The sequence below is a fragment of the Anabrus simplex genome, chromosome 11 (genome assembly GCF_040414725.1).
Source record: "Anabrus simplex isolate iqAnaSimp1 chromosome 11, ASM4041472v1, whole genome shotgun sequence".
Taxonomy (NCBI): domain Eukaryota; kingdom Metazoa; phylum Arthropoda; class Insecta; order Orthoptera; family Tettigoniidae; genus Anabrus; species Anabrus simplex.
In genome coordinates, this window is record NC_090275.1 from 41,707,284 (window position 1) to 41,725,993 (window position 18,710).

General features: G+C 41.7%; 1 protein-coding gene across 1 annotated transcript in view; it reads left to right on the plus strand.

Moving 5' to 3' along the window:
* Positions 1–18,710, plus strand: part of LOC136883051 (xanthine dehydrogenase/oxidase) — a 149,813-nt gene that overhangs the window by 117,120 nt on the left and 13,983 nt on the right. Inside the window, exons 19-23 of the mRNA XM_067155193.2 lie at positions 1,119–1,309; positions 5,307–5,465; positions 7,778–7,906; positions 10,304–10,434; positions 11,424–11,514. Of these exons, the coding sequence (XP_067011294.2) occupies positions 1,119–1,309; positions 5,307–5,465; positions 7,778–7,906; positions 10,304–10,434; positions 11,424–11,514 (701 nt within the window). The remainder of the gene's footprint in view (positions 1–1,118; positions 1,310–5,306; positions 5,466–7,777; positions 7,907–10,303; positions 10,435–11,423; positions 11,515–18,710) is intronic.

Below are 18,710 nucleotides of genomic sequence, written 5' to 3' on the forward strand. Positions count from 1 at the left end.
CATGCAAAAGCAATACTCCAGGGATACACCAGCACATCCGCCATCCGCGACGGCGGGTTCATGCTATCAATGTTAACGGAGGGCATTCTGGATATTTCATGTAAGGAACAGTTTCATGTGGTATGCTGGTTCGCACTGCTCCTGTGTGTTTCCCAGGTAGAATCGTAGAAAATAAGTTCTAACATGGAAATAAAGTGTTTCCGGACTCATATCCATATAATATGCAGGGTATTTCGATATTACCATTACAGACTTCGAGGTATTGCAGTGGGGATCAAGACGGTTAAGTTTATCATAGGAACTTGTGTCAGGAAACGTACCGTCTTCCCGCTACCCGTAAAAAACCACCACAGCATACGTTCAAATCTCCCCCATTATTGGCGCCACTGGCTACAGTACGAATGTCAGTGAACGATCACGTGATGTCTCATACCCCTACAGGTTTGCTGACATTCCATGTCATTCAGTTGAGTGTGCGATCCGCACGGAGACGTGTTGTACCTGCTGCTGTGTTTGTGATCACCGTTCATACTACAATACAGCAGTAACACGTACGTACAGTAGTTCATCTGCACCCGATTACTTGGCCTGCACGTTCACCCGACTTGATACCGCTAGACTACTACAGTACATGTGGGGTCACATAAAAACTTGATTTACGAGACCCCTGTGGAATCCGAGGAAGATCTACTAGAGCGGGTTATGTCTGCGGCGGATGTTGGAAGACCAGATATTGATGATCGTATGTACAAGAACATGATACGTAGGCACCGTGTCTGCGTTGACGTCGGTGGTCGTCACATCGAGCCCCACCTGTAATTGGACCCAGACAAGTAGCAGGAGTCGGACCGAGCGCCGAAAATGCGGGAGCTGTGAACGTGTGTTGTGGTAGTTTCTTGCGGACAGCGGGAAGACGGTACGTTTCGGGACACAAGTTCCTATGATAAACTTAACCGTCTTGGTCCCCACTGCAAGCCCTCAAAGTCTGAAATGGGAATTTAGTAACACCCTTTATTTCTTTCTTCTACGTGTGAGAAATGTGCCCTGGAAGTTTGGTCATGCCTTATTGTTATATCCTGTATATAGCAAACTATTTTGACGTGTGTTTACATCCTTAGGTTCACTGGAAGGTGTCAGTTTCATCGAGTACATCATGGAGCACGCCGGCCGTGTGTTGAAGAAGGATCCTACAGAGATACGGCTCGCCAATATGGGGAAGGAGGACAATGCTATCCCCAAGATGATCCCCGAGATCAAGAAGTGGGCCGATTGGGAGCGACGAAAGAGGGATGTAGACAACTACAACAAGGTGAGTGCCCAATTTCCCGAACAATTTCTATCACATAGAAGTGGTCCATTTATGATCATAGTCACAACACATCGCTCTCAGAACTTGCTGAACTTGTGTGGGTGGGGGCAGTAGAATCACTCCCATGGTATCCCCTACCTATCGTAAAAGGTGACTAAAAGGGGCCCAGGGGCTCTCAACATGGGAGCGTGGGTTAGCGACCACAGGGCCCTTAACCGAGTCCTGGCATTGCTTGCACGTACTTGTGCCAGGCTTCTCACTTTCATCTCTCCTATCCGACCTCTCTTGGTCAACTCTTGTTCTTTTTCGACCCCAACGGTATTAGTTTGCGAGGCCTATGGATTCATTTTCACGCCTTTCATGGCCCATGTATTTCTCTGGTCGCTTCATTTATCGAAGTGTCTGATCCCTTCCATTTTTTTTTCCTTTCGATTAGTGTTAGTGGATGGTTGCCCAGTTTTACCTCCTCTTAAAACAATAATAATCACCACCACCACGATCAGAACCTGCTATCACCGTCATAAGAACAGTTTAACGAGCTAAGTGCCCTCGACGCCAGATATCGAACCCTTTTATTTTATTATTATTATTATTATTATTATTATTATTATTATTAACAACGTATGGTGCATAGATGTCAGAAATTACAACATGAACATTCAAAGTAACTTGAAAAAATGAAATGGCATATGGCTTTTTGTGCCGTGAATCGAACCCGCGACTCTTGTGACCAAAGGCCAGCACGCTAACAATTTAGACATGGAAAATATAAATTAACAAGTAATATGTGGGCATATGATTCTTTTGATGGTGATTCGTCCGTCGGATGGGGAAGTTAAGCCTTGAACAGACCTGTTGGTGTTATTCGACAGTAGGCTATGTGCCGACACAGTTACACCATTTCCCTACATCATCATCATCCCAAATACAGGCACGCAAGTCGCCCACGAGTGTCAGATAGAAATATCTGCACCAGGCGAGCAGAACATGTCCTTGGTCAGGTGGTGGTGATTATTGTTTTTAAGAATAAATACAATTTGGTAACCATCTTCTATTAACACAAACCAGAGGGAAAAATGGAAGGGGCCCGACACTTTGAAAAGTGAAGATATCGGCCAAAGGGCCACAAAAGGCGTAAAAAATTAAGACTCCTTCGGCCTCGTAAATCTAATACCGTCGGGGTCGGAAATGAACAAGAGATGACTAAGGGAGGTCGGATAGGATAGATGTAAGTGAGTAGGCTGGCAAAAGTAGGTGCTAGCAATGCCAGGACTCAGCTAAAGGCCCCGTGGCGTCAATCCACTCTCCCAAGTTACGAGCCCTGGGGTCCCATTTAATCGCCTCTTACGACAGGTAGGGAATACCATGGATGTTATTCTACTGCCTCAACGCACAGGGGGATGCCCGCGCACACTCCTGATACTAGAACCCATACGATAAATAAATAAATAAATAAATAAATAAACATACTCAGACGACAGTGCTGTATAAAGCAATACAGAGGATGACTTATGAACTATTTTTAATGTTTTCAACCAAACGTTTTTACTAGTATTGTATCAGGATGGATAGGAACTGGAATCGGAGGCAAGGCATTTTGCGGATGATGATATTATGTATAGAATAATAAATAAGTTACAAGATTGTGAGCAATTTCAAAAAGGCCTCGCCAGTGTTGTGAGATGGACAATAGGCAATCGTATGATAAACGGGGTTAAAAGTAAGGTTGTGAGTTTCACAAATAGGATAAGTCCTCTCAGTTTTAATTACTGCTTTGATGGGGTGAAAGTTCCTTATGACCGGGCGAGTTGGCCGTGCTGTTAAGGTCGCGCAGCTGTGAGCTTGCATCCGGGAGATAGTAGGTTCGAGCCCCACTATCGGCAGCTCTGAAGATGGTTTTCCGTGGTTTCCCATTTTCACGCCAGGCAAATGCTAGGGCTGTACCTTAATTAAGGCCACGGTCGATTCCTTCCCAGTCCTAGGCCTTTCCTATCCCATCTTCGCCATAAGACCTATCTGTGTCGGTGCGACGTAAAGCAAATAGCAAAAAGAAAAGTTTCTCATGGGAATCACTGTAAGTACCTAGGTGTTAATGTAAGGAAAGGTCTTCATTGGGGTTATCACATAAATGGGATTGTAATTAAAGGGTACAGATCTCTGCACATGGTTATGATGGTATTTCGGGGCTGTTGTAAGGTTGTAAAGGAGAGTCCTTGCAGGAGCGCCTCCTGACTAAGATTTTAGGGTGGGCCAGATGATATTATTGTTGTTTCATATCAAAAATTCTTCTATATTTGACATTTATTCTTGCCAATATTGCAATTATTATAATTCCACCCGCCACATACGGTTTTTGAAACCAATTTCAATAAATAGTTCATGCATTAAAGACTGTACTCATATGGCTCCTTATTTGTAATTATATTCTTCTCTCCTGTGCTTGGATGAAGCGAGTTTTGATCCATCTTAGAAAGTGATTATAAGATATTTTGGTTGATGGGATCTTATTTTTTTATTTCTAACTTTGTGTTCAGAGGTATAGAAGAAAATGGATTTGTTAATAAAAATTCCACTTCGTTAATTTCCTATATCGCACACAATCAGCATATTAAATAAAACCACAATAGTTTAATAAAACATTCATTTATAGAACTTAAACTTCATTCCCACAGAACTTACCAACACACTTGTACTTGGAACACCAGACAACTGAAACTGTGTAAATATAAATTTAAATATATATATTTAAATCTTAACTTCAACATGCTGTGAACAGTGGCTAAGTACATGTTCAACGGCGTACGATAGATCCAACTCCTCTAAGTCGGTTTGACATTTCAAACAAACAGAAGCAGAAGTCAAATAGATTGATTTTATATTTATGAGCCAATTCAACAAGCCCTGAAGAGATATGAAAATCCTTTCATAGCACGTACAAGATTCGCGGGCAAGGCAGTGATATGTTCACTGTTTCCTCACCCGGCCCCTCACTCCATATACTTTAATGGAGGGTTCTGTAGAACGACCCTTTATATTACAAAACGCACCGTGCGAAACTGTCAGGAACTTAAGCTAGGGATGAGTTGCATATACTGAATTATTTTTAGAGATTCGAGAAGGGAAAAAAATACTTTTTGTAGAATATGTGCAAGGTAAACTTATTTTTAAAGACATTATTAAAACAAATTTTGTGCATTACGGTCTGATGGCCCTGCGTGGGCCGGGTCCTTTCGCCCTTAATGATGCACCGCCCCTGAGTCTCTGGTAAGACCCCAACCAGAGTATGTTACCACTGTATGGGACTCTCACCAGGATTACGAGAACTAGAATAAATCCAAAGAAAAGCAACTCGATTTGTTCTGGGTGATTTCCGACAAAAGAGTAGCGTAACGAAAATATTGCAAAGTTTGGGCTGGGAAGACTCCGGAGAAAGGCTGCTCGACTAAGCGGTATGTTCCGAGGTGTCAGTGGAGAGATGGCGTGGAATGACATTAGTAGTCGAATAAGTTTGAGTGGTGCTTTAAAGGTAGGAATGATCTCAATATGAAGATAAAATTGGAATTCAAGAGAACAAATTGTGACAAATATTAGTTTATAGGAAGGGGAGTTAGGGATTGGAATAATTTACCAAGGGAGATGTTCAATAAATTTTCAAATTCTTTGCAATTATTTAATAAAAGACTAGGAAAACAATAGATAGGGAATCTACCACCTTGAGGACTGCCCTAAATACAGATCATTGATTGACTGATTGATTTATCATGTTAGTACTTAAAAGTAACAAAACACAGGTTCTTTATCAGGCACCACAAAACTACGAGCATGTTAGACGATCCCTTTCTGTAGGAAGAAACATTATTATTATTCTTATTATTATTAATAATAATAATAATAATAACCTGCCAGAGCTGTTTCAGGTGATTACTGCAGCACCGTCACATCTCTTACTAGTACAGTGTAGCTGTGAAGTAAAATGTTCCTGTATTATCGCTTTCAGGACAACAGGTGGATGAAAAAGGGAATAGCACTCCTGCCAATGAAGTACCCGTTCCTCAGACTCGGAGGATTCCACGCCACAGTCTCTGTTTACGCCGTCGATGGCACGATAGCTGTCTCCCATGGGGCCATCGAGTGTGGTCAAGGAGCTAACACGAAGGTAAGATAACGAAAGACAAAACATAAATCATTATTCGTTGACATTCCTTGACAAGACTCCTGCAGAGAAAATGATACAACGACGTTCTTAGGTTTAATATGATGCATTTTGAATACAAAGGCAAGAAGTCAACAAATTAATGTTTTGAGGAAGGCACATCCTAAGTTATTTCATTCTGGCTAATTCAACGAGAAAGGACTTGCAAACGTATATTTTTCTTTTAAAAATATTTATTCAGAAATTCTACGACTGAATTATTTTCTGTTTTCTCTAGCTTACATTTTCAAGGACTGAATATCTCCAATGAACAAATTAGAAAGCATCAACATTGGTTTTCTCGAACTAAATACTATTCTATTACAAAAGTCATGTCGCTTATTCGTGGTTCGTGGTGTGGGTTACTGTACTCAGGTCCTAGTTCTGAACCATGGGCAACGGCTGACAACTTAAACGTATACGAACAACTACTGAATTTATGCTGCTCATACAATTTTGAAGATGTAGCAAGATATTATAAAGGCACATGGCAGTTGTCTCAGATTGGTTCAAGTGACAGTGTTTGATTTCAGCCCAACAGTCTGAAATATGTGGCAAGTAATCAGGGATGGACAGTTACAGTACACCACAAAAAAGCACAAACTCCCTATGACGGTCAACAGTACGAGAAGTAGTGGTATAGACTCACCTGCCACATCCTATGTCGGGTAGTTGTCACAATGTTGTTGTAATTATTATTATTATTATTATTATTATTATTATTATTATTATTATTATTATTATTATTATTATTATTATTATTAATCGTATTCTTATTATGAACAAATGCATCGCAATTGCCAAATGTCCCGGTGGCAATGATCATGTACCGGTAAATGTGCCGGTAAATCTACCGACACGAGGCTGACGTATTTGAGCACCTTCAAATACCACCGGACTGAGCCAGGATCGAACCTGCCAAGTTGTGGTCAGAAGGTCAGCGTCTCAACCGTCTGAGCCACTCTGCCTGGCATATTATAAGAAATACTTCTAGTTTAAGCCTCCATGGCTCAGGCGGCAGCGCGCCGGCCTCTCACTGCTGGGTCCCTTGGTTCAAATACCGGTCATTCCATGTGAGATTTGTGCTGGACATAGAGGAGGCGGGACAGGTTTTTCTCCGGGTACTCCGGTTTTCCCTGTCATCTTTCATTCCAGCAACACTCTCCAATATCATTTCATCTGTCATTCATTAATCGTTGCCCCAGAGGACTGCGACAGGCTTCGGCAGCCGGCATAATTCCCGTCCTCACCCCTAGATGGAGGCTTCATTCATTCCAATCCTGACTGGAAACAGGCTGTGGATTTTCATTATTTTTTCACTACTAGTTTAATATTCTATATCCACGATCATAATATACAAATTCACATACAACTTAAGTATTTCCAGTGCTTAACACTACGGCTTTCAACACTATAGGTTGAGCTTACGACCTTAACATTACAACACCGTCATATACAAATTGACACGTACCTAAAGTATTTCAAAATTTTACAACAGTAGATTGAGCAGTCAATTACAATTATCGTAGCATTGTGAATACAGCACGCTCATATACAAATTCGCACATTCCATTAGTAATTCAGACGCCTTAATACTACAATTTACAGTGGGTTGACCGTTGCATTAAAATGACACCATCACATAGAAATTTACAAACAATTTAGAGAATGTTGGAGTTTATTCTTGAAGCATTCTATATTTTTGGAAAAAGGCTCTAAGACAGCTAATGGTAATGCATTCCAATCATCAGTTCCTTGATTTACTAATGAATATTTACCGTAGTTGGTTTTCTGCGACGTAGTTTTTTCTTTACGCGGATGATCATCTGTAACAGGGCTGCTTTCTAATACAAGGAGTGCACAAAACTTCCAACATGCGCCTGAATGCACGCTTGAACACGCCATCTCACTGACTGTAGGACACATTTGAGCACTGCAGGTATGGATGACAACCTTGTTCCATGCGCTGGCGAAGTATTGCACTGTCCGTAAAGGCGTGTCTTTCTCCAAACTTAATAAGATATACGAACTATACCCCCATTCCAGTTAATAAGGTGTAACTTAAAAGATCTGACCGTAGGACACATGTTCATAGGAACTTTCTTTGTCATTTCGAGGTATACTATCCACACCTGGATTATTTCTCACATAATTGGGAACATCCTGTATAATGGTGGACGTAAAAATCTACAGCAGGAGACTATTCTATGTTTGTTGACATGAAAATAGTGTACGGTCAATGGCAATTGAAGAACATTACTTTGCATGTTGTACAGGTGGCCCAAGTGGTGGCTCATACTCTGGGAGTACCTCTGGAGATGGTGGTGGTGAAGCCCAGCAACAACTTCACGTCACCAAACGGGACGGTAACGGGAGGCAGCACAGCCAGTGAGAGTGCAGCGTATGTAAGTACAAGAAATGTGAAACTAAACACTAGACACCGGATGTTTAGGCAGTAATAGGATAGAATGCAAACTTCCTAAAGGGGGTAACAAGTATAGTCTAACGTGCACAACGGCTATGTTATGAGAATTGCATATACATTAGGGGTGCGGTCTATTAAACCCCAGAATTTATGTTACTTTCACAACATTACGAAAGAGCGGGATGGTCGACGCTTCCTTTTAACCAAATTAGTTTGCATTCTAACCTGTCGTTGCTTAAAAATTCAGAGTTTACTAAACACAATCTTCCAGAATTCAAGTGTAGATTTACTTGGACTTTTCTAAGAGAAATATTACAGGCAAAGTTCAATTTGCGTTAAGATGGTCTGTTTTCTTCCGACCTTCCAACACCTAAATCCACCAAATTTGCCAACTAGCTGAGTAATATTAAGGTAGACTTCCACATAGGTGTAATATAATATTGATGTGTGACCCCCGGTGAGGCCTGGTGCAGGTCTTTCGAGTAGACGCCTCATAGGCGACCTGCGCGCCTGTGTGAATGGGGCCGTACATGTGATGAATTCTAATGCTGAAGACGACACAAACACCGAGCTCTTGTGCGATAGAAATTAACCAATGATGGATAAAATCCCCGATCCGGTTTTGGAATAGAACCCGGGACCCGCTGGACCGAAATCCAACACGCTAACCATTTAGCCATGGACTCGGGCATAAGTCCGATGAAAATAAAGCATTTCAGGAACACAAATATGTTAATAAGGAATATATCACAAGCGATAAATCATGCTTCTCATCAATAAATTTAAAAGTAATGTTTTAATTTGTTACTCCATAATCTACTACTAAAGTGGGTCTGCCTAGGCAGTAAAGTAGTGTTCAATTAACCCGAAGGAAAGTAGGTTCAGTTCTCCATCAGAAAGTAGAGATATTTGAAAAATAAGTCTTTGCCTGGCCTTAACTTAACCTTCCAGACAAATAAGAACAGTGATATCAGGGATGTTTTCCGTAGACAAGGAGGTCAGGCATACAGCAGTGTGAAGCTCCATCACGACTCTAAATGGCGTGTCTTGGCTGGAATAGCTCGGTTATTTAATGTGCTAAATGAGTTGCCTATGGTACAGGGAGAGGTGCACACATTGACTGATGAGCTGTATGGGCAGTAGCGTTAACCTAGAAATAGGGAATCACTTTCCTTCCTCAGTCAATATTTTAAAATTTGGCTGCGGTATGTTCTGTACATATCGTTTAGAGTTAACTGTATTATAAAAGAAAATAGGGCCAAATACTGTGTGACGTCACCATACTGATAGCTAACACAAAATAATAACGTCCAACAACAAGTGTAGGAATGCAATATGAATAACGCTAACAACGAGCGCTCAAACAAGAAATCCACTCGTAAACTAAACATTCATTCCGTACACTTACCGCTAAGAAGTGGCGCGCACCGAACCCCATCTTCCCCCAGCGCTGCTGGGGTAAAGAACCTTTTATTAACATCTAAGCCAAGCCAAGTACAGCTGTCTCGACAATCCGCTCGTACTACTGCAGTTCAGCGAGCTGGGTTTCCTTGCCGGCGCAATAGAGACCTACCCCTTCCCAGCGAAATTTAAGGTCGTTTGGGTGACGCATGAACTTGAAGCTTCCTCGAGGCGGAGCTGTGGCCCCTCCCTCGACAGCAGTATACGGCGGCAGGCCAGCTAGCTTAGTAAGGGTTGTTAGTTTTAATACTTGACACTCGAAGTCTTCAGCGCCATACACTAGAGACTGCAATAAAAATATCAACATCGTAACAGTATAGCCACTTGCACATCGTCTTGCTAATAAAAATAGGTCCAGTGTATGAAATCAACTGTAATATAGAAGAATATGTTTTAGTCTTGACATGTATACAGTTTTCTTCAAGCAATTCGTTGATGGCACTTGTAGAGACGTAGAAAAATATTTAGGTTGCCCAGCATGAACACAGAGTTAAGCGCGAATGGTTGTCTGTGATGGTGGTATATTAGTGAATTTTTGTAGTGTTCCGAACGATTGAATCACAAGCACTTTGGAGAGGTTTGCAATTGAATCCCGATTTTCGGCACGCAATCTAGTGGTCTAGACCATCTTTAAGGTTGCCGACAGTGGGGGTTTGAACCCTTCATCTCCCGAATGCAAGCTGATGTGTGTACCACCACCTCTTCTATGCTCCCGGCTATTTCAACCATCAGAACTGGAACTGGCTAACCATGGTGTCAGACCATTGGAGACATGACTCCTTAACGTTCATAGTCATAGGTGGGCTAATTTTGTGCTGAACTATCAGCAACTTTGTTTTCAAAATCAAGCTGTTCGTATTTAGCCACCCTCCTATTTCCGATGAAACTCTGAAAACTATAATTATGTTCGTTTCAGGCTGCCATAAAGTGTTGTGAAGAACTACTCAGTCGCTTAGAGCCCATCAAAAAGAAGATGGAGAAAGCGACATGGAAGGAATGGACGGCGGAGGCTTACAAGCAGGGCGTTGACCTCTGTACCCATTATATGTAAGTCACGTTCACGGGATGAGCCCTTATGTACAGTGCAGGTGAAGTGTTAAGTGTAGGCAAGTCTTTACGTACTGCGCGGATCATGTGGTGAGTGAAGGTAAGTCCACGTGGAAAGAGCTGAGCAAGAGTTCGAAGACGGTAAGTCCTTTTGGTAGTGCTGATCAAGATTTACTGTAAGATTTGTGAACGATATTGATCAAGGTGGTGGTGATGGTGGTGGTGATTGTTTTAAGTGGAAGTACAACTGGGCAACCGAGAACGATAGAAGAAGCTTGAATGAATCAGCCCGGCAAATGCTAACCTTCAACTTTCTTCCCTCTTATTAATGTTAATAGAGGTGCCGGAATTTAGTCCCACAGGAGTTCTTTCACGTGCCAGTAAAAATCTACCGTCGGTTGTTCGCGACGTCAGCAAGAAGATTTTCTTTTACGCTGAGAAGATTTTCAAAATATTCCTTCCACCTGTCCACTTATTCCCTGGGATTAATTAAGAGTTCACGTGAATTAGCCAAAACACTACTCATTTCCTTTCACCTTCCTTTCCTAAGACTCTATATTACTGTCCAGGAAGGTTTCCCTGTTGCTTGACCAAGCCTTTCCAGATTATTACCAAAAGCTTCCCAAGACTTCCTTTTGGATTCAACAACTATTCCCTGTCTTCCCATTCCTGTTTAATAACTCCCATACCTTCGCCTCATTTACCGATCGCCTTCTCGCATCCTTCAGTTCTATTGGAAACTCCCGCATTGAAATCGCCGATTAGCACTATCCAATCCTTGTTGTTGACCCCGACTACGATGTCTACTTTCAAACATTCGTGGCTTCCATGTATCTTGTTCCGTCAACTTCCTTCTTCCAAAAGTGTCAATTTTTTGCATTTTCTACCATGAAACTTAAATTTTAACCTCATTTAAAATAGATCATATAAACCGGATTTTCTTTGAAAGTCAGATGAAATTTACACACTCTGCACTTCTTCATTGACAGGTTCAAGGGTACTGAACTGCCGGCTGCCTACAACATTTTCGGAGTTGCTATAGCAGAGGTTCAGATCGACCTGTTGACAGGACAACAAATGGTAAGATATAACCACTACTTAAATGTACATCTTATTTTTATATATGGTTACTGTTGTTATCACACTACAGTTCTCTTCAGTGGTTGGATCTTTTTGAACTGTGTCCTCACATGTACACCCCCTTATTCTGGGGGCTATTCCATACACCGTTCCCCACCACAGCTAAATTTACCACTCCACCGCTGCCTTTACACCTGAAGCATGCAGTAGATTGCATCCAAAAGAGATGATTGTCATATTTAAGTGCCAAAGGACGAAATGAAAGCTTCTTGTGCGTTCAGAAACTCGTTCTAGAATCATGAACTCTCTTTTAAGTGTACGGCGTCAAAACTTACCCCTCTTTGCAGTTAATTTCGGTTCAAGTTTAGAGGAACAAAATCGTAAATTCTCCAGAAAGTCATTATTCTAATAAAGCATTACACATTTGTCTATTGCTATTATTTCAATTGAAGTCTCCGTGACTCAGGGTGCAGCGCGCCGGCCTGTCATTGCTGGGTTCCGTGATTCAAATCCCGGTCACTCCATGTGAGATTTGTGTTGAACAAAGCGGAGGCGGAACAGATTTTACTCCAAACCGGTTTTCCCTGTCACCTTTAATTCAAGCAACACTCTCCATTATAATTTCATTTTATCTGTCAGTCATTAATCATTGCCCGAGAGGAGTGCAACAGACTTCGGCAGCCAACACAACACCCAAAGGAAAACCTGTCCCCGCCTCCGCTTTGTCCAGCACAAACCCCACATGGAGTGACCGGGATTTGAACCACGGAACCCAGCGTTGAGAGGCCGACGCGCTGCCGTCTGAACCATGCAGGCTCCTCTTGTGTAGTATTATTTGAAGTAATTCCACCAACTGTATATGAATCGATTATGTTTGAAAGTACAGTAGATATTATGAGTAGCATTTTGTAAATAATTTAAATTTATTAAGGATGGTGTGTTTAATAGAAAAGTTGTTAATTTCAATTATATAATAGTGTGTTTTAGGAAAATGTCTTCTTTGGTTAATTTAAAATTTTGTGCTTAGTAATGTGTTTTTTGTACCATTTGCCACCGAAGTAGACACCTCATTTGCAAATAAAGTGATTTTGATTTCGTTTGATTCGATTTGACAGAGGTGAAAGGGCGTTTGCCATAAGTTTTATTTCAGGGATTATTTCTGTGATGCGCTAATGGAAATGATCTCTCCAAGATATTTCAATTGAATGCAACATTTCAATTTTCCATATTTAGTATCTAGAAATGCAGTTTTGTTATGACGGTCAGACATTAGTTCTTCAGTTTTCAAAATAAATCTGGAGACCTACGGCTCCAGCTACTTCTTGTAATGTTTCAACCTGGAAGCGGGCGATGTTGAGGTCATCTACTATTATTATTATTATTATTATTATTATTATTATTATTATTATTATTATTATTATTATTATTATTAATGTACCGGGAGGTCCACCCCTACGCCGCGCATTTAAATCTTGCGCCAAAAAACTTCTCTACAGCAGGAACAGTGAACTTGAACTAAACCTACTTAAACCTTTACTCAGAAGATGCCACTACAGTAATTTGACGTAATTTTGTTATTGCAAAGTTTCCAGTACTGTGTGTGTGTATCAAGCAGGAGGCGGAAGGCACCTCTTTCATCAGGCAGCAGTTGTTCAGCAAGGTAATGGCCTATTAACATCTTTATTTCTTGCTAGCTCTGCGGTTTAACCCGAGGGGGAGGTCCAAAACTTTAACTATGCAACCTACTTTTCTGAAAATGTAATTTCTGCCGGCTTATGTAAAAACTTCATAAAATCTTTAACTGTAAATTGGGGATAGAGAGTGATGTACCCTCTCGAGCTCCCCTTCATATTGGTTTGAGGTGACTACGTTTTGTAACTGGTTTTCTTCCTTTACGTAATATCTTTTCTTTCGTATACGAGTCACCTCCTTAGTTTGGGAATAGCCCTTGTTTCATCGGCCTAGTGCCCCTTGGGTTTTAAGAAATCATATCTAGGAGTGCAAGTACTCGCCTCCATTCAATTTGTGTTTCGAGCCATTTACTTAACCTGTTCTCTTCTGCTACGGCCCAATAGGTTGGGTACTAGATACCCCTGTTTCAAATTTTGTAAGTTGTGCCTTGATGGCAAGTAATTCTAATTTTCTGATATTGCCTTGAGTAGGATTGAGAACTGACAGCACGTTAGCTCTTTATCAAGTGTTCTAAAAGTGCCTCTGGGAGGCCTGATATTGTAATTGCTGGAGCAAGGGCTCCATGTATTAGGGATTTCTGCCCTTAAGTAAAGTTGTGATCTTTGTAAATTTGAGCGTGTAGCTCAGGAAATGTAAGCGAGGGGCTTGAAGCCCAGGACTTGTAGAATTCACTACCTTGTATTTGACTTGACTCATTTCTAACTTGCCTATGGGACCTGTTATATTGTTATATTGTTATTTGCTGATTTTTTAATTCTAAAAAAAGAAAAGAAAATATAACCTTTGTTAAAGTTTTAAATTCCATCCTTGACTTTGTAGTTAGACCCATTTACCCCGGCACCTTCTTTCACCTCTGCGTCCACGGGTAACCCCGTAACAATTATGATGATGATGATTATTATTATTATTATTATTATTATTATTATTATTATTATTATTATTATTTCACAAGCGTATAAGTAAAAAATTGCAGACCTAATTGATAATAGCACCAATTTCCCACGTCGTTTACAGTTTGTAAGAAAATCAGTCAGATTTATAATATAGGTAGGCGTCTATTTGCTTATTACATTGAAAGTAAGTGTTTGACATAGTTTCATATTCCTGCGACGACAAATGAATGCCAGTCTAATATGGTTTGTTGTCACTCTTTGAAGCCTTGCCACAGTCTGATGTTTGCACTACCCCTACACATTTCTTACAGATATTCTGGGCCCTTTGTCCGACTCATTGTCTGACTGATCAGCATTGAGGCCTTCGGTTCAGAGAGTTCCGGGTTTGATTCCCGGCCGGGTTGAGGAATTTAATCGCGTCTAATTAATTTTCCTGACCAGGGGACTGGGTGATTGTGTTTGCCCCAACACTCTCCTCTTCATATTCATACTACACTAACAACCACCACAGAAACACGCAATAGTAATTAAATTAAATATAGGGTTTGCGTCAGGAAGGGCATCCGGCCGTAAAACAGGGCCAAGGCCACATTTTGAGACACAGTTCGCACCCGCGACTCTACATGTATGGGAAAAAGTGGAGGAAGAAGAAGATGATGATGATGATGCTACTTTTTTTGCTAAGGGCTTTACGTCGCACCGACACAGGTAGGTCTTATGGCGACGATGGGATAGGATAGGCCTAGGAGTTGGAAGGAAGCGGCCGTGGCCTTAATTAAGGTACAGCCCCAGCATTTGCCTGGTGTGAAAATGGGAAACCACGGAAAACCATTTTCAGGGCTGCCGATAGTGGGATTCGAACCTACTATCTCCCGGATGCAAGCTCACAGCCGCGCGCCTCTACACGCACGGCCAACTCGCCCGGTATGATGATGATGATGATGATGATGATGATGATGATGATGATGATGATGATGATGATGATGATTCTCGGCCCCGCTAACAGAGTCAACATTGTTGCTGTGATATGTACAGACTCTTGTTCCACATTCTACAATTTGGTAGAGTGGTAAGTCAGTAAGTCAGTATTCCTACACCTTTCTCTCCTAGTTTCGGATGTTCAGAAAATTTAGAAAAACTAACAATTTCCCTCGGGCCATTTACAGTTAATGAAACTGACCAATTACGGGTGATGCATAAGAATTACACGCATTGGTATAAGTTGGCCTAACCACCAAACGCACACTTTTCATGTAATACACTGGGACTCAAATATATAATTAATTAATTAATTAATTTATTTATTTATTTATTTATTTATTTATTTATTTATTTATTTATTTATTTATTTATTTATTTTATTATTTATTTATTTATTTTATTTATTTTATTTATTTTATTTATTTATTTATTTATTTAATTTATTTTATTTATTTATTTATTTATACTTGTGTTCAAGTTAGGGCTCAGCCCAGCTCGACTAGGTTTCGCTCGTCTAGGTGAGGTGAAGAGACAAGTGGATTATTATGTGCCTTTGTTTTGTGTTGTGGTGCCGTGAGGCTCTGCCCCGCCTCACAGCCCGTGGTGACCTACCTGTTTCGTGAATGACCGGCAAGTGAGTACTAACGCAGAAACATAGCCTAGTACAAGAGTACAGGGTAACGCGAGGTGCAAAGGCTAGTCTTTGCCAGCTACTTCCACCCGTACGTAAAGGAGAAGTCATGGAAAACCTTCCTAAACCCACCAGGCAATTCCATGTCCCCTTTCGGCACTGGTTACCCTGTCACGGTCGTACCAAGACATCCTCGGCACTAGACCACTGCCGCTCAAGCGCCACTGTCACCCCCGGTCCATGGTCGCCTGCAAGGCTTTCAAGGTAGAAAGTGCGAAAGCTACCCGTAGGTAGCCAATGAAGAAAAATTTTGACGCGCGGCCAAGAGATAATTAGTTACTGAAAGGTAGTCTTGCAAACGACCATGCGGTTGGCCAGTCATGGAAAAGCTCTTCGCTATGAAGGTACTTCGCATACCCCCTTAGAATTAGTTTACTATTGCAGCCATTTCTTATAACATTAAGGACGGACCGCACAGAGAATGTGGTGCCGCACCATCGTTGTCGAATAAGATAAGTAAAGGCAATAAACCTACTGACCAGGGGTTCCTATATTGTAGATCCCACAAAATTTCCTTCTAGCAGAGAAGTAACTGATATGGCGAGCGTCACATCTCGACTAGCATTCAGCTCTGGTCTTCTGGAGGTAAATCCCTGTAACATTCACATTGTTACTACTGGGTGTTCGATTAGCAACTGCAGGGTAGAATTCTCGGCCGCCTGAAAGCAGGCCAGATACAGATGGAAGTCGCCGTATCCTTGAATGTGCCACAAAGGTTCATTTCCCGGCTTTGGAGACGATTTCGAGACACAGGAGATGTTAGTCGTAGGCCAGTACAGGTCGACCAAGGGTAACCACACCACAGTAGAACCAATATCTGGCCTTAACCGCCCGACGAAATCGCAGTGCACCTGCAAGACAATTGTCGGCGGACCTTGCAGCCGTCTCAGGGGTTGTCGTTTTCCGGCAAACTGTGTACCGGAGGTTCAGAATAGTAGGGCTTTTTGCCCGACGTCCAGCAGTGTGCGTCCCGCTCACTCCAGCACAGAGACGGGCCCGTTAACTGTAGAGCCATCAACATCGAAACTGGACCATGAATGAATGGAGGCATGTACTCTTCACAGATGAATCCCGCTTCAGTTTACAGAACGATTCTCGTTGCACACTAATCTGGAGAGAACCGCGTAGCCGATACAACCACAGGAACATCGTGGAACGGGACCAGTATGGTGGTGGTGGTGGGGTCATGGTGTGGGGCGGCATTATATTGAATGGCCGTACGGACCTGAACATTTCATGGGCGGTCCGAGGAACACTGTTAACGCTCGAAAATACAGGGATGAGGTACCGAGACCACATGTTCGACTCTTCAGAGGTGCGGTTGGTCCAGACTTGCTCTTAATGGACAATAATGCCCGACCGCACCGCGCTGCTCTGGTGGATGAATTTCTGGCTGGGTAAGACATTCATCGCATGGACTGGCCAGCGAGGTCTGCGGATCTGAATCCTATAAAACATGCTGGGATGCATTGGGGAGGCGAATTGCATCCCATCAGCTTCCACCAAGGACCCTCCAAGACCTTCGGATTGCCCTTTCGGAGTAATGGGATCCACTGTCACAAGAACTCTTGGACCATCTGATAGAGAGCATGCCACGTCGCTGCGAAGCATGTGTGGCCGTTAGGGGTAACCACACACCCTATTAACAGCATAATCTGTTGGGGAAGACATTGCCAAGTTTTGTTAGTTGTTGTCAAAGGTGTACCTTATCTATCAGGACCTTTCTGACACTGTTTTTTGGACAAGTTCTGTGACATATGGTGTGTGATTCAGCTTCCGTTTGTTCAGCAATCCGTCTGACATTCCTATCAGGTGGTATGGCCTCGTTTAGTGATTATGCTAACTTTTGGACACTAGTGTATGTACATATTGCTAGAGTACCCTAGTTATGGACGTGTGATATTGACCTCTCCAGGCTCGGACTATCTGATAACGTCTTGGACTAGTGCTCGTAACACCTGTTTCTCGTGCACCCAATGCTGTCAGTCAGCTCGTGACCTTTACATGCCCGGTCGACTTGTTCATTTTTATTCATCACATAGACCTCTTTAAAATAAACTGAACAAGATTATGTAGAAAATATATAATAATGTTATTGGAACACCTTCCTTGATGTTTAAGCAATAAAAGATTGTCGCATTACAATTTGTTAATTTTTCTTTGTATTTGAACTGTAAATACCCAGTAACTTCGTGATGTAGCTACATTATGATGGCAGTACGTAGTAGAGTAGGCTATGAAATGTGCGGTAAGATAACTTTATTTCACAGTGTTCAGAAAATGTTTACTTTTCAAATGCAAATCTGTTTAGATAACGCCTAGTTTTTTTGTGATAGTAAAATAATCCAGGTCTCTTCCCCTACACCAAAACGCTCTACGGTCTCGTGCAGATTAGTATTCAGCACGTCATTATGGACTAGTCCCAAGAAAATGATATCCTTATGTTAATACCCATCTTCAATAAGGCGAACGGCTGCATTATTCTCTATAGATTAGGCTGGAAACTCAACTGCTCAGATTTCTCCGATTTCTACAAACTCATATCATACATCTTGATTGTAGTCTAGACTGTTATGCTTTTCAGCGTTCATTCTGCAAGCCTCTGTAAATTTACTAAACACTGACACAATCCTGTATTTGTAACAAGCTCTGACCTCGTTTAGTTCTATAACTCTTATCTTTAAGTTATTAGAAACTGAGTCTAACTATCGTCGTCTTCATCTCCCCCTACTTCTCTTACCCTTCAAGACTGAGTTCATTATTTTCCTAGGCAACCTATCCTACTTTATTCACCTCACATGGTCCACCATCGAAGTCGATTTTTGCGTATATCTTCATCCATACAGTTCATTTCTAACTTAGCCTCTATCTCCTCATTCCGAGTACACTCCTGCCATTTTTCCCAGATGTTTGTGCCAGCGATCATCCTCGCTACTTTC